At 41.0% G+C, this 13,389-nt stretch overlaps 1 protein-coding gene across 1 annotated transcript in view; it reads left to right on the top strand.

Annotated features, from left to right (window-relative positions):
• Window positions 1-13,389, top strand: part of AMN1 (antagonist of mitotic exit network 1 homolog) — an 81,942-nt gene that overhangs the window by 31,495 nt on the left and 37,058 nt on the right. The window contains exons 3-5 of the mRNA XM_008073303.1: window positions 1,948-2,092; window positions 9,204-9,421; window positions 10,035-10,091. Coding sequence (XP_008071494.1) covers window positions 1,948-2,092; window positions 9,204-9,421; window positions 10,035-10,091 — 420 coding nt within the window. The remainder of the gene's footprint in view (window positions 1-1,947; window positions 2,093-9,203; window positions 9,422-10,034; window positions 10,092-13,389) is intronic.

Raw genomic sequence — 13,389 nt, 5'->3', positions numbered from 1 at the left:
TGTACTCTTTTTTGTTTTGTCTTGTTTTTGTTTTTTTTTTTTTTGAGTTGGAGTCTCACTCTGTCGCCCAGACTGGAGTACAGTAGCCGTTCCTGGCCACCGCAGCCTCTAACTGCTGGGCTCTGGTGATCCTTCTACCTCAGCCTTCCAAGTAGCTGGAACTATAGGCACACGCTACCACGCCCGGTTAATTTTTTGATTTATTGTAGAGATGAGGTCTCACCAAGTTGCCCAGGCGGGTCTTGAACCCGCAGGCTCAGGCAATCCATTCACCTTAGCCTCCCAAGGTGTGGGATTACAGGCTGAGCCATGGAGCCCGGCTCAAGCACATGTTCTTAATGACAACACTATCTCGCCTCTCTAAAGCAACCTAATTGTTTAATGTGTTTGTCAGTGTAGAATGCATTTAAAGTTGTGATACTTGCGTAAAATGGAATATTATGCAACCAGAATCAATTGGTTTTGTAAAAGGTGTTCATCTTATATGTGATCTAATCCCATTTTTCTTCAAAGATTTTTTTTAAGTAAAAAAAAAAAAAAAAATCAAAATGTATAATTTTATCTCTAGGTATTAGGTATTGGTATTTTGATTATTTTGAGTTATAGTGGTTAAAAGTATAGGCTTTAGGCAACCCCTTTGGTTCTCTCCTGCTCTGGAGCTTTTCTGTACTCTCAATAAATCCTGCTTTCTCACCAAAAAAAAAAAAAGAAAAGAAAAGAAAAAGAAGGAAAAAAAGTACAGGCTTTGGAATGAGGACCTGGGTTCCATTTCCAGCACTGTTCCATTTGGCAGTGTTCTTTATGTTGGCTACTTAAGCTCTTGAGTCCTCAGCTTCCTCATTTATGAAATGCCAATGACTAATCCTCTCAGGGTGTGTGTGTGTGAGTGTGTGTGTGTGTGAGAGAGAAAGAGAGAGAGAGAGAATATTAAATAACATTATGTCTGTGACAGTACCCTTCCTGGTAAGTGTCCAATAAATAATTATTCTTATCATTTATTATAATTTTTCTATATTGTCTGAATGTTTTATAATACATTGTTTTTATATGCAGAAAAGTAAAGCCATGTCTATTTTGGAAAATAAAGTAAAAGAAAATAAAAATACTATCAGGAAAGAGCTCAGAATGCTTTGGAATTATTCTGTTATCTGTTGACCTCAAGAAAATACTCAGCTGAGCACAGTGGCTCACATCTGTAAGCCCCGCATTTTAAGAGGCCAGGGCGAGAGGACTACTTGAGTCCAAGAGTTTGAGACCAGCCTAGGAAACATAGTGAAATCTCTACTGTATGAAAACCAAAAAATAACTGGGCATGGTGGCACATGCCTGTAGTCCCAGCTACTCAGGAAGCTGAGTCAGGAGGCTTACCAGAGCCCAAGAGGTTGTGGCTACAGTGAGCCTTGATTATGCAACTATACTCCAGCCTGGGCAACAGAGTGAGACCCTGTCTCTAAAAAAAAAAGAAAAAAGAAAGAAAACACTCACTACTGTGTTTGTTTGTACTAGTTCCCAAAATGATAATGTAGAAGGTAAACATGGACCTTCTAGATAAGCAGTGCTAACACCCTACAGGCATTTGGTATATGAGTGATAAAAGACTCATACCTACTAAGCAAAGAGGCACATAGAGAGAGTCTCTTAATGACAGTCAGGAACTACCAGAAAAAAATGACCACCTTGGTTATGCTTCTCAGGTCATCTCTCCTGTGCTTGATGTCTTAATAAGGACTTCAGGGGCACTGAAAGCCGTACCACAGCTGGAAGTAGATTGGGTTTTCTCCTGCTTTATGTATCTGCCTCCACATAGATATGTTTCTATATTCTGTGTCGTATTTCTTGCATCAGCCACTTGTCTGTTATAACCACCATAACACTGAATATGACAAATTTGGGGGGACAAATATCTTTATAGGAAAAATATTTTTCAAAATCATCTATTTGTTACAGATTTTACATCCTGAAGTCCAAATTCTAGACCTACGCAGCTGTGATATTTCAGACACTGCTCTCCTGCACCTGTGTAATTGCAGAAAACTAAAAAAATTGAATTTAAATTCCTCAAAAGGAAACAGACTTTCCATAACTTCAGAAGGTATGTTTATCAATTCTGAATGCGTTGGTAGAATACTATTCACCATCTGGTATAATTATGGAGCAAAGGGGAAAATATGTCAAAAGAGAATATAAAGATGTTAAAGAAACAGGAGTTATATTTATCAGTGAAAGTATTCAGACTAAGAAAATAATCCAAGTTAGAATTCTTGCTTATAGCGTACCACTGTACATCAGCCTGGGCGACAGACTGAGACTCCGACTAAAAGAATCCTTGCTTATATTAGTGCTGAAGGTTAAGAAATACATGGGGTAAGTCACTATCTTGTATTTTAAACATATTTTAAATAAACATATATGATGTTAGCTGTGGGCTTATAAAAAATAAACATGGATACTTACATCTGTATTTTAAATTTTACTTGGTTTAGTGGAACAAGAAATGACCAGTTCATCATATTTTGTTAAGGCTTTTTAGAAGCCAAATTACAACAGAATTATCAGATTAAATTTAGCAGACACTCTTCTATCAATCTGTGAAATGCATAATTTTTTATAGCCAAACAAGTTGAATTTTTCGGTGTCACTATTATGTGAATTTGTGGGTTTTTATCTTTTTATTTCTCTGTAGATAATTTTTTTTTTTTTTGAGTTGGATTCCCACTCTGTCACCCAGACTGGAGTGCAGTGGCCGCTCCCAGCAACCGCAGCCTCGACCTGCTGGGCTCCAGCTATCCTTCTGCCTCAGGCTTCCTAGTAGCTGGAACTACAGGCACGTGCTACCGTGCCCGGCTAATTTTTGATTTATTGTAGAGATGAGGTCTCGCCAAGTTGCTCTGGCAGGTCTCGAACCCGCGGGCTCAGGCACTCTACTCACCTCAGCCTCCCAAAGGCACAGGATTACAGGCTGAGCCACTGAGCCCGGCTGTACTTTTTCTTTTCAATATGTGAAAGAGGAACTTAGCTGGGCTCGGTGGCTCAGCCTATAATCCTGAGCTTTGGGAGGCTGAGGTGAGTGGATTGCCTGAGCTCGCGTATTCGAGACCCGCCTGGGCAACTTGATGAGACCTCATCTCTACAATAAATCAAAAAATCAGCTGGACATGGTAGCGCATGCCTGTAATTCCAGCTGCTCGGAAGGCTGAGGCGGAAGAATAGCCAGAGCCCCGCAGGTCGAGGCTGCGGTGGCCAGGAGCGGCCACTGCACTCCAGTCTGGGCGACAGAGTGAGACTCCAACTCAAAAAAAAATAAAAATAAATAAAAATAAAAAAGAACTTCTTAAAAAAGAACAAAAAACATTTCTTTATACTCGCACAACACCTCTGACAACAAATTTGTAGGATTTTTCCAAGCTAAGCAATTCCCCAACTCTCTGGACACCAACTGGGTGTCCTATAATTTAATTCAATTCTGGCATTATCTACCTAGGGTTAGTATTAGATTCCACAAGTTAAGGGCTCAGTCCCACAAGACTGCCACCACTTCAAATACCAGTTGCAAGCTTGGGCCTCTGGTGGTTGTAAATAACAACCTATAAATCGGAGGTCCCATGACCTCGTCCTAGGGTTCAATAATTTGGCAGACTGGCTCACAGAACTCAGGGCAACTGTTACTTAGTTTGCCAGTTTATTATAACAATAAAGATTATAAAGATACAGATGAACAGCCAGATGAAGAGTACATAGGGTGAGATCTGGAAGGGTCTCAAGGCACAGGAGCTTCTGTCCCCTTGGAGTTGGGGTGCACCACCCTCCTAGCATTTGGATGCATTTACTAACCTGGAAGCTCAGCGCATCAAACCTCCTTGTTCAAGACCATCTCCTTCCTAGAGAAAGTGAATGAGGCTGAAAGTTCCAAACCCTCTAATCACTTGGTGTTTCTGGAAATTGCCCCCAACCTGAGGCTATCTGGGAGGCCCTACACTATCACCTGGTTAGTATAAACTTCAGTATGATCAAAAGGGGCTCATCATGAATAACAAAAGACACCTCTATCACTTAGGAAATTCCAATGGTTTTAGGAGCTCTGTGCCAGGAACGGGACAAAGATCAGATACATTTATTATTATATCACAACTTCCATGCTGGATACTGATGAATAAAATAACCATTTAAGCATCATAGATGCCGGGCTCGGTGGCTCAGCCTATAATCCCAGCGCTTTGGGAGGCTGAGGTGAGTGGATTGCCTGAGTCCGTGGGTTCGAGACCCGCCCAGGCAACTTGGCGAGACCTCATCTCTACAATAAATCAAGAACTAGCCGAGCGTGGTAGCACACACCTGTAGTTCCAGATACTTGGAAGGCTGAAGCGGAAGGATCGCCAGAGCCCAGCAGGTCGAGGCTGCGGTGGCCAGGAACGGCCACAGCCACTGCACTCCAGTCTGGGCATCAGAGTGAGACTCCAACTCAAAAAAAAAGAATTATAGATAACCATTCTGTCATAAAAATGATTTATGCATAAATTTACCAGACTAGAGTGCAGTGGCACTCTCAAGGTCACCGCAACCTCAACCTGCTGGGCTCAGGCAATCCTTCCACCTCAGCCTTCCAAGTAGCTGGAACTACAGGCATGCAGTACCACACCTGGTTAATTTTTTGTTGTTGTTTATATTTGTTGTAGAGATGAGGTCTCACCAAGTTAGCCGGGCTAGTCTCGAACCCGCCGGCTCAGGCAATCCAGTCGCCTCAGCCTCCCAAAGTGCTGAGATTACAGGCTGAACCACCGAGCCCAACTAGTTTTATACATTTTTAGGAAGACAGAAGTTATAAACCAAAAAAAAAAAAAAAGATTTTGAAATTGGCCAGGTGCTGTGGTCCCACCACCTTGGGAGGCTGAGGCAGAAGGATAGCTTGAGCCCAGGAGTTTGAGACCAGTCTAGGCATTATAGCAAGACCTTGTCTCTACAAAAAAACTTTAAAAATCAGCTGGGCGTGGTGGCATACACCTCTAATTCCAGGTACTCAAGAGTCTGAGGCAAAAGGATCTATCACCTGAGTCCGGGAGGTCAAGGCTGATGAGCATGATCATGCAGCTGCACTCCTGTTTTGGCTAGCATTTGGCATCTTACTGCCACAGAGTCTGTTTTGTAAGTCTTATGATCTCTTTTGAGTTGTGCCTCAAATTCCACAAGGGGGGGAGGGTATAATTAGGTATATCTAACTTCCTTTCTTGACATGGTCCGGAATTTAGTTTTTCAGCTTTTCGTTTTCAGGGGGGTCCATTCAATAAATGGGGCAGGGCGGTAAATTTTATTTTTGGTTTAAATTCTCAGGAAAATGAAATGATGAAGAGACTCTCTTAAAGGCACCCTGTTAAAGTAGCCCTTTACTAATAATAATGTTGGATTGCTTAGGGTTACTGCCCTGTACTCACCCACATTCCTTAAAATCATAAGACCGTGCTGACCCTCCCTGGAACAGAATGAGTCACAGACCCCATGGTTGTCATCACATAGTAAAATAAATTGTTATTCATCTCTGTGATCCATAGTTAAAGTTAGAAATGTAATTATATTAATCATGTAACTGGAACCAGTACACTTTTTGCTTTGTTGTACCCATTGGCTAATGATGTATCATAATGAATAATGTTTTCACTTTTGTAAAGTTCCACTAACACCTTTACTTAGAATTACTGATAAACTAGAATTACAGGTTCCTGGTAATGGGCACCAAGAATAAACAGACAATGAATGTTATAATTGACAAAATGCAATTGAAACTGGAATCTTACAGAATGCTTGTAAATCACATAGTTTGACATTAGTCAATGACAAACCTCAATGCTTATGCTTACAAATACAGACTATAAAATCCGAGAAGCTGAACTGGCCTTGATATTTATACTGGCTTGTCTCCCTGAATTCCGAATCCAGGAATAAACTTCTTTCCTCCCAGTTCCCTGCCTCTTGGGTTCCATTGGGGAGTAAGTGAGCAGCCATGTGTTCCATGGACCATATCAGTAGGACTGGTTCAGGTTAACAGAGAAGGAACATGGTTGTAGACTTAAAACCGACATCTGAGACAGAGGCAAAGTAGGGCAAAAGAGAATGCATAGGGGTAGCTATAAATTCCTAAAGGTAAGCATGGAGAGCATCCTTAAAACATGTGGGCAACTTAACTTTAAAATTAATATTATTAGTTTAAAATTTTTGTTTAACCAAAACGAGAATTGAAGGAAGTCTAAATATTTTACCCCAAAATATACTTCTTTGACATTTTGAAGTAGCTGCCCCAGAGCCAGCTGTAAGAAACAGAATGATTTATTTTCAAAATGAACCCTGAGCCATGTTTAAATGCCTTTGCTGAGTCACTTCCTGCTTCTTTGTTCTCTTTTTTGAGGGCTTTCACTTTGACGAGTTTTTATGTTCCAATTTCAGGGGGAACCAATCAAAATGAAATCCTGTAAACCTGTGGGGCTCGGTGGCTCAGCCTGTAATCCCAGCACTTTGGGAGGCTGAGACGACTGAATTGCCTGAGCCCACGGGTTGGAGACCCGCCCGGGCAACTTGGTGAGAACTCGTCTCTAGAATAAATAAAAAACTAGCTGGGTGTGGTAGCGCGCCTGTAGTTCTGGCTACTTGGAAGGCTGAGGAGGAAGGATCGCAGAGCCCAGCAGGTTGGGGCTGCAGTGGCCGGGAGCATGCCACTGCACTCCATCCAGCCTGGGTGACAGAATGAGACTCCAACTCAAACAAAAAACAAACCAAAAAAAAAAAACAACTGTAAACCAATCAGCAAATTGGACATGTAAATGAAGGAATGTTGTAGCAACTCTAAAACAATCAGCAAATAGAACATGTAAATGAAAGGATTTTATGACAGCCCTATAAACTAATCAACAAATAGGACATGCAAATAAACTAATTATGTAACCCAATCGATGTGTGCAATGTAGGCGGTGTCCAGGAATGTGTTGTAACTTCTGGAATACCCAACCTATAGGAAAACGGGAGGGCCTTACGTTCTAGATTACAAATATGCTCACTGTAACGGCTTGAGTGTGCCTGCCTACCAGCTACCCAGTCTTGTAAGACCATCATTAAAGTCTTGCTTCTGCTGTACTCCACATCTCTGTGTCCATCCTTTGCTTCTGGACAGGTGAGTTCATTTCTCACACAGCTGACAGAGGACATTCTGCAAAGCTATTTGTGGGGAAAATTTGCCTCTGTAGAGAACCTCTATTAATGCAGCCAGGATTTGGCTTTCTAGGGTCTAGGAAGGCCTAGGGAGGATAAACTTAGAGTCTGACATCTTTAAAGATCTGAAAAGAGACATTTACCACCTTTGAGACATCCTCTACATAATGAGACCTACTTTGCTAGCCAAGCCTCTTCCTTTTTCCCCGTTCATAACCTGTCTTGCCATCAAAGCTTGATTTACCAACATAACCTGATTTTGTCCATGTTTGGAACCTGTATCCTTTCTGTAACCACAAAATGGTGGATAAGCTTCTGTACTCATGGAAGATTGGGTCTTCATTCTGAAGGCTCCTGTTCATACATGTTAAATAAATTAGCATGCTTTTTCTCCTCTTAATCAGTTGCTTCATGTCAGCAATATATATACATATATTTTTGGAGTAGGAGTCTCACTCTGTCACCCAGGCTGCGGTGCAATGGTACACTTCTCACGGCCACCACAGCCTCAACCTGCTGGGCTCAGACAGTCCTTCCACCTCAGCCTTCCAAGTAGCTGGAACTACAGACATGCACTACCACTCCCAGCTACTTTTGAAAATTTATTACAGAGATGAGGTATCGCCAAGTTTCCCAGGCTGGTCTTGAACCTGTGGATTCGGGAAATCCTCTCACCTCGACCTCCCAAAGTGCTGGACAGGAATTATAGGCATGAGCCACCATCCCTGGCCTTTGTCAGCAATTTTTAGCAAACGTTTGTCCCTCACAGAATCATCTGTATTTAACTGTTTAATTTGATTCTGAATGACTTTTGGCTATTGCCTAAAAACAAGCTGTGAACAATAAAGGCCTGCCATTAATTGCAGATATTCTAAAGAATATGGGAATCCCTAAAGCATTCCAAAAGAGTTTTGAATAGGATAGCATCACTGGAAAATAAGTATATCCTCATAGATGATCCCCTTTGGAAAAGGCTAACATGAAATTGGTGATCGCTAAATGAAAGTCAGTCACATTTCTGAAATACACGTTGAAAGGGTCCACTGAAGGGTGGTGGGCCAGTGCTGGTGCTGAGGCCACGGGAATAATGCAAGATTGTAACAAGGAAGGAATTAGAAAGAGGTAACGTTTATTATTCACCTCTCACAGATTGGAAAGGGGGCTGACACTCAGGCAAGTGTGGTCTTGAAGGGCCAAGAAATGGGTATATTTAAGGGTCTTTGGGATACGGGGGATTTTGGCCTGGAGGAGCAACCAGGGTTGCAGGTCTTTGATGTAGATTGTAGTCACATGAGTCTTAGATGTCAGATGTTAGCATCTTATGCCCTCAGGTGGTGGGCTAGATGGAAGAAGACAAGGGTTGCCTGCTAGAGACTTTGAGGGACATTTGCAATCCACAAACTCCTTGACCCAAAGGTGGTCTATTATTACCATTTTTTTTTTTTTTTTGAGTTTGAGTCTCACTCTGTCGCCCAGACTGGAGTGCAGTGGCCACTCCCAGCCTGCTGGGCTCTGGCGATCTGCCTCACCCTTCCAAGTAACTGGAATCGCAGGCGTGCGCTACCACACCCAGCTAATTTTTTTGATTTATTGTAGAGATGAGGTCTCACCAAGTTGCCCAGGCAGGACGAACCCACGGGCTCAGGCAGTCCACTCACCTCAGCCTCCCAAAGGCGTGGGATTACAGGCTGAACCAGGAGCCCAGCTTATTACCATTTCTATGGCTCTGTCCTTGTCTTGCATCTGATGGAGATTTGTTCAGGGGGTGGGTTAGTCTGCTGCTTGGCCTGCAATAGAATGTCTGAACGCTTCCTAAAACCTGACTATTGAAAATTTATCTATCTGTGTCTTACCTGTACTAGATTTAAAGTGTGTCGGGGTAAAGTCTAAGCAAAAATGGTTATACTGAGGCAAAGAGAGTATGCTAAACTAAGTTTATTCTAGGTTTCTATAGTTCCCTCCATTCACACATAGATAACTAATTGATACATAATAATTTCATTTTCTCCTAGGAATAAAAGCTGTGGCCTCATCTTGTTCCTATCTGCATGAAGCATCTTTGAAAAGATGCTGCAGTCTCACTGATGAAGGAGTCCTTGCTCTTGCACTTAATTGCCGCCTCCTAAAGATCATTGATTTAGGTGGCTGCTTAAATATTACTGACGTGTCCTTACACGCATTAGGAAAAAATTGCCCATTACTGCAGTGTGTTGACTTTTCGGCTACGCAGGTAAATGAAACATAGGCTTGAAACATATAGACTATGTGTTTTTCCAATGTATTTTCATGACTAATGAGAACATATTTTTTTTTTTTTTTTTTTTTGGTGAGTAGGAGTCTCACTCTGTTGCCCATGCTTGAGTGCAGTGGCACACTTATGACCACAGCAGCCTCGACCTGCTGGGCTCAGGCGATCCTTCCACCTCGGCCTTCCAAGTAACTGGAACCACACTACCATGCCCAGCTAATTTTTTGATTTATTGTAGAGATGAAGTCTCACCAAGTTGCCCAGGCTGGTCATGTCCCAACCCCTGGACTCTGGCATTCCTCTAGCCTGTGCCTCCTAAAGTACTGGGATTACAGGCATGAGCCACCACGCCTGGCTAGAACATAATTCTTTTTATTAACGTTGAAATTGTTGACCACTTCAGGCTTTTAGTGGTTAAATAATTGCAGTGTAATTGAGCATATTCCCCTGAATTTAAGTAACAAGAGTGGAAAGCATGTATGGCTAAAGCACATGTTTGCTGAACAGGATGGCAATAAGACTATATTTATATTTTGGAAAATTCTACTTCCATCATCTCCATTTATGAACTGTGTTTCTTTTTCCTTTTGCTTAGGTATCGGACAGTGGTGTGGTTGCGCTTGTTAGTGGACCTTGTGCCAAGAAATTAGAGGTAATTCTTATATAACTATTAAAATTATGGTGACTAAATTTTTATATTATACTCAGAAATTATTTTTTTAAACTTAGTAGATAACCAGTGCTTTATCAATTAAGAATTTTATGGACTATTAAAATTTTTTTAGCTCCATCTCTTCATTCCCAGGGGAAAGAGAAATTGGTAAAGTTAGGAGATAAATGTGCTTTAAAATAAAAACCCATTTTACTTCCAGTGAAAGTTCTAATTTCCCAGAGGTTTTAGCTTCTCACAGACTTAAGGATAGCCTTATTATGGATGAAGATTTTGAATGTTTGTCAATGTATGTCGGAGACTGGTTCCGACTTGAAGGGGGTTGGGCCTGAATCGGGAGAATCAGGATGGCGAGAAGTAACGACTCGGAGGCAGTTCTTCTGGGTCAGGTCTGGCCAAGACCGTTCCAAATTTTATTCAGACTCCTTCCACCTTATATACCATTTTCTATCACCCCTAGCAACATAACAAACATTCGCATACCATTTTTTATCACCCCTAGCAATATGACAAACATTCGCCGGGGGCTTACACGTCCCATAGTGCATAACGTTTTTTACAGAAACATACATCATGAGATTTGTATGCCCCAACAATCACGAATCCATAAGGCATAACGTGTTTACATCAAGATGATAAATGCAGAGCTTTTACAATAGTTTCACAAACTGCTCTCCATGATTTTAATGAATAATCTATACTTTATAAGTTTATTTTTATTTCTACCTAATATAAAATCTTGAATTTTCTATTGACCTTTTATGATTTAATAAAATATAATGCTATGTAATTCTTTAACATTTAACCCAAAACTAATTACTTTTAAGCTATAAAACCTTACAATGACTCATATGAGTCTTTTTAACCACATCTAGATTTAACAATTTTATTTTATCTAATGATTAAACTCTAACACTATGCTATCTTATAAACTTATACTTATCTTATTGATTTTTCTTTAAACTATCAGAGATGTATAACTATCATTAATGTGTGATTCTTATTGTTATAAAACTATAAACTTATTTTTATCCTATCTTCAAACTTAATAAAATTACAAATCTAATTATTTTTGAAATCTGTTTCCTTGTAAGCTAGTGCATAACCGTTTGTAAGAAATCCCATTGCCATAGTAACTTATTGAACAGCCTGGCTGGGGGCAGAAACCGTAACAGGGGAGTATTGGCATAGCTTGTTCCTTAACAATCAGCTTGGTTGGAGGCAAAAACAATAAAAAGAGTTTCGGTACAGAAAGTTTCAGTACATAGTCAAACAGAAAGTTTTAACGTATTGTTCAAGAATCTCAAGATTAGCCTTCAGAAACTTAAAGATAACTTTTAGGAAAAGAAAACTTAAAAGCTTAAACGAAACTTAAAGGGTTTTCTATAAGTAACTATTACTGTATAAGTCTTTCCAATCAAAATCATAACATTTTGTATACATTCTTATAATATAAATTAAAGATCTCGTTACTAGTCAACAAACTATATAATAACTGTGAGCATGCACAGGCAGGAAGACAAAAAGTTTATTAAACAGGATCCATGGGGCCTTTTGCCTTCAACATGGTCGCTGTGTACCGGAGCTTTTCTCTCAACCAGCATACTTCTTGTAATCAGATGCTCCATAGTTTGTTTCTTCAAGGTCTCAGCTCCCAACAAATGTAAAGTAATATTATGTAGAATTTCATGTCTGACTGATATTTCTACCAGGACAGCTACTTCTCTTTCCATCTTCTTGATAGCCACGTTGTACACCATATTAAAAGATCTTAAAGTAGTGTTGAACCTTTTTTTTTTTTTGAGTTGGAGTCTCACTCTGTCGCCCAGACTGGAGTGCAGTGGCCGCTCCCAGCCATCGCAGCCTCGACCTGCTGGGCTCCGGTGATCCTTCAGCCTCAGCCTTCCAAGTAGCTGAACTACAGGCGTGCACTACTACGCCCAGCTAATTTTTGATTTAATGTAGAGATGTGGTCTCGCCAAGTTGCCCAGGCAGGTCTCGAACCCGTGGGCTCAGGCAATCCACTCACCTCAGCCTTGGGGCGTGGGATTACAGGCTGAGCCACCGTGCCCGGCTAGTGTTAAACCTTTAAATTCACTGACTGATATATGTGTAACCTGTTTTTAAATATATTAGAAAGTCTTTTATCCCAAGATTTTAGTTTCTGCCTTCCCTAGTTAACAGTGGTTTGTTTAATATGGCTGTGCTTTTTTTTTCTTTCTTTTTGAGTTGGAGTCTAACTCCCTCGCCCAGACTGGAGTGCAGCGCTTCCAGCCACCGCAGCCTCCACCTGCTGTGCTCTGGCGATCCTTCTGCCTCAGCCTTCCAAGTAGCTGGAACTACAAGCACGCGCTACCTTGCCTGGCTAGTTTTTTAAAATTTATTGTAGAGACAAGGTCTCGCCAAGTTGCCCAGGCAGGTCTTGAACCCACGGGCTCAGGCAATCCACTTGCCTCAGCCTCCCAAAGCGCTGGGCTGTGCTTTTAACAGTAAGCTTCATCAAATCCTTTTTGGAAGTAAGTAAGCTATAAATGAATTATACATGTTAATAATAATAACTATTATAATAAGGCACAGTGGCATGTGACTGTAGTACCAGCTACTCGAGACTGAGATGGAAGGATCCCTTAAGCAAAGGAGTTGTGTGTCCAGCCTGGGCAACATGGCAAGAACCAGTCTCTTGGGGGGAAAAAAAGTCACTATTGTAATAGAATGACAGTACCATATTTTTGCCAAGTATTTATCCTTGAGTTATTACCTAAATAGATTTTTAAAAATTTTTTTTTTTTTAGTTGGAGTCACACTCTTGTCGCCCAGGCTGGAGTGCAGCGGCACCCTTACGGCCATCGCAGCCTCCACCTGCTGGACTTAGGCGGTCCTTAAACCTCAGCTTTCCAAGTAACTGAAATTGCAGACACACGCCACCACGTCTGGCTAGTTTTTGTAATTTATTATAGAGATGAGTCTAACCAAGTTGCCCAGGCTGGTCTCAAACCCATGGGCTCAGGCAATCCTCTCACCTCGGCCTCCCAAAGTGCTGGGATTACAGGCTAAGCCACCACACCCAACCTTTTAAAAAAATTTTATATATAGATCCTGCTTGTCTTGTTAGCATATATATTTTTACAAATCTTTTTATTAAGAAAACATCATATTATTATTATAACAAGTTCCAAATTCCAAATTGCATCCTAAACTCAGGGTAAGTAATTTTTACTATTTTCTTTTCTTTCTTTTTTTTTTTGAGTTGGAGTCTTACTCTGTCACCCAGACTGGAGTG

This window comes from Carlito syrichta, unplaced genomic scaffold, assembly GCF_000164805.1.
Source record: "Carlito syrichta isolate Samal-C Ts95f unplaced genomic scaffold, Tarsius_syrichta-2.0.1 Scaffold315817, whole genome shotgun sequence".
Classification (NCBI taxonomy): Eukaryota; Metazoa; Chordata; class Mammalia; order Primates; family Tarsiidae; genus Carlito; species Carlito syrichta.
The sequence above is the reverse complement of the archived record's forward strand: the minus strand, read 5'-3'. Positions and strand labels throughout refer to the sequence as shown.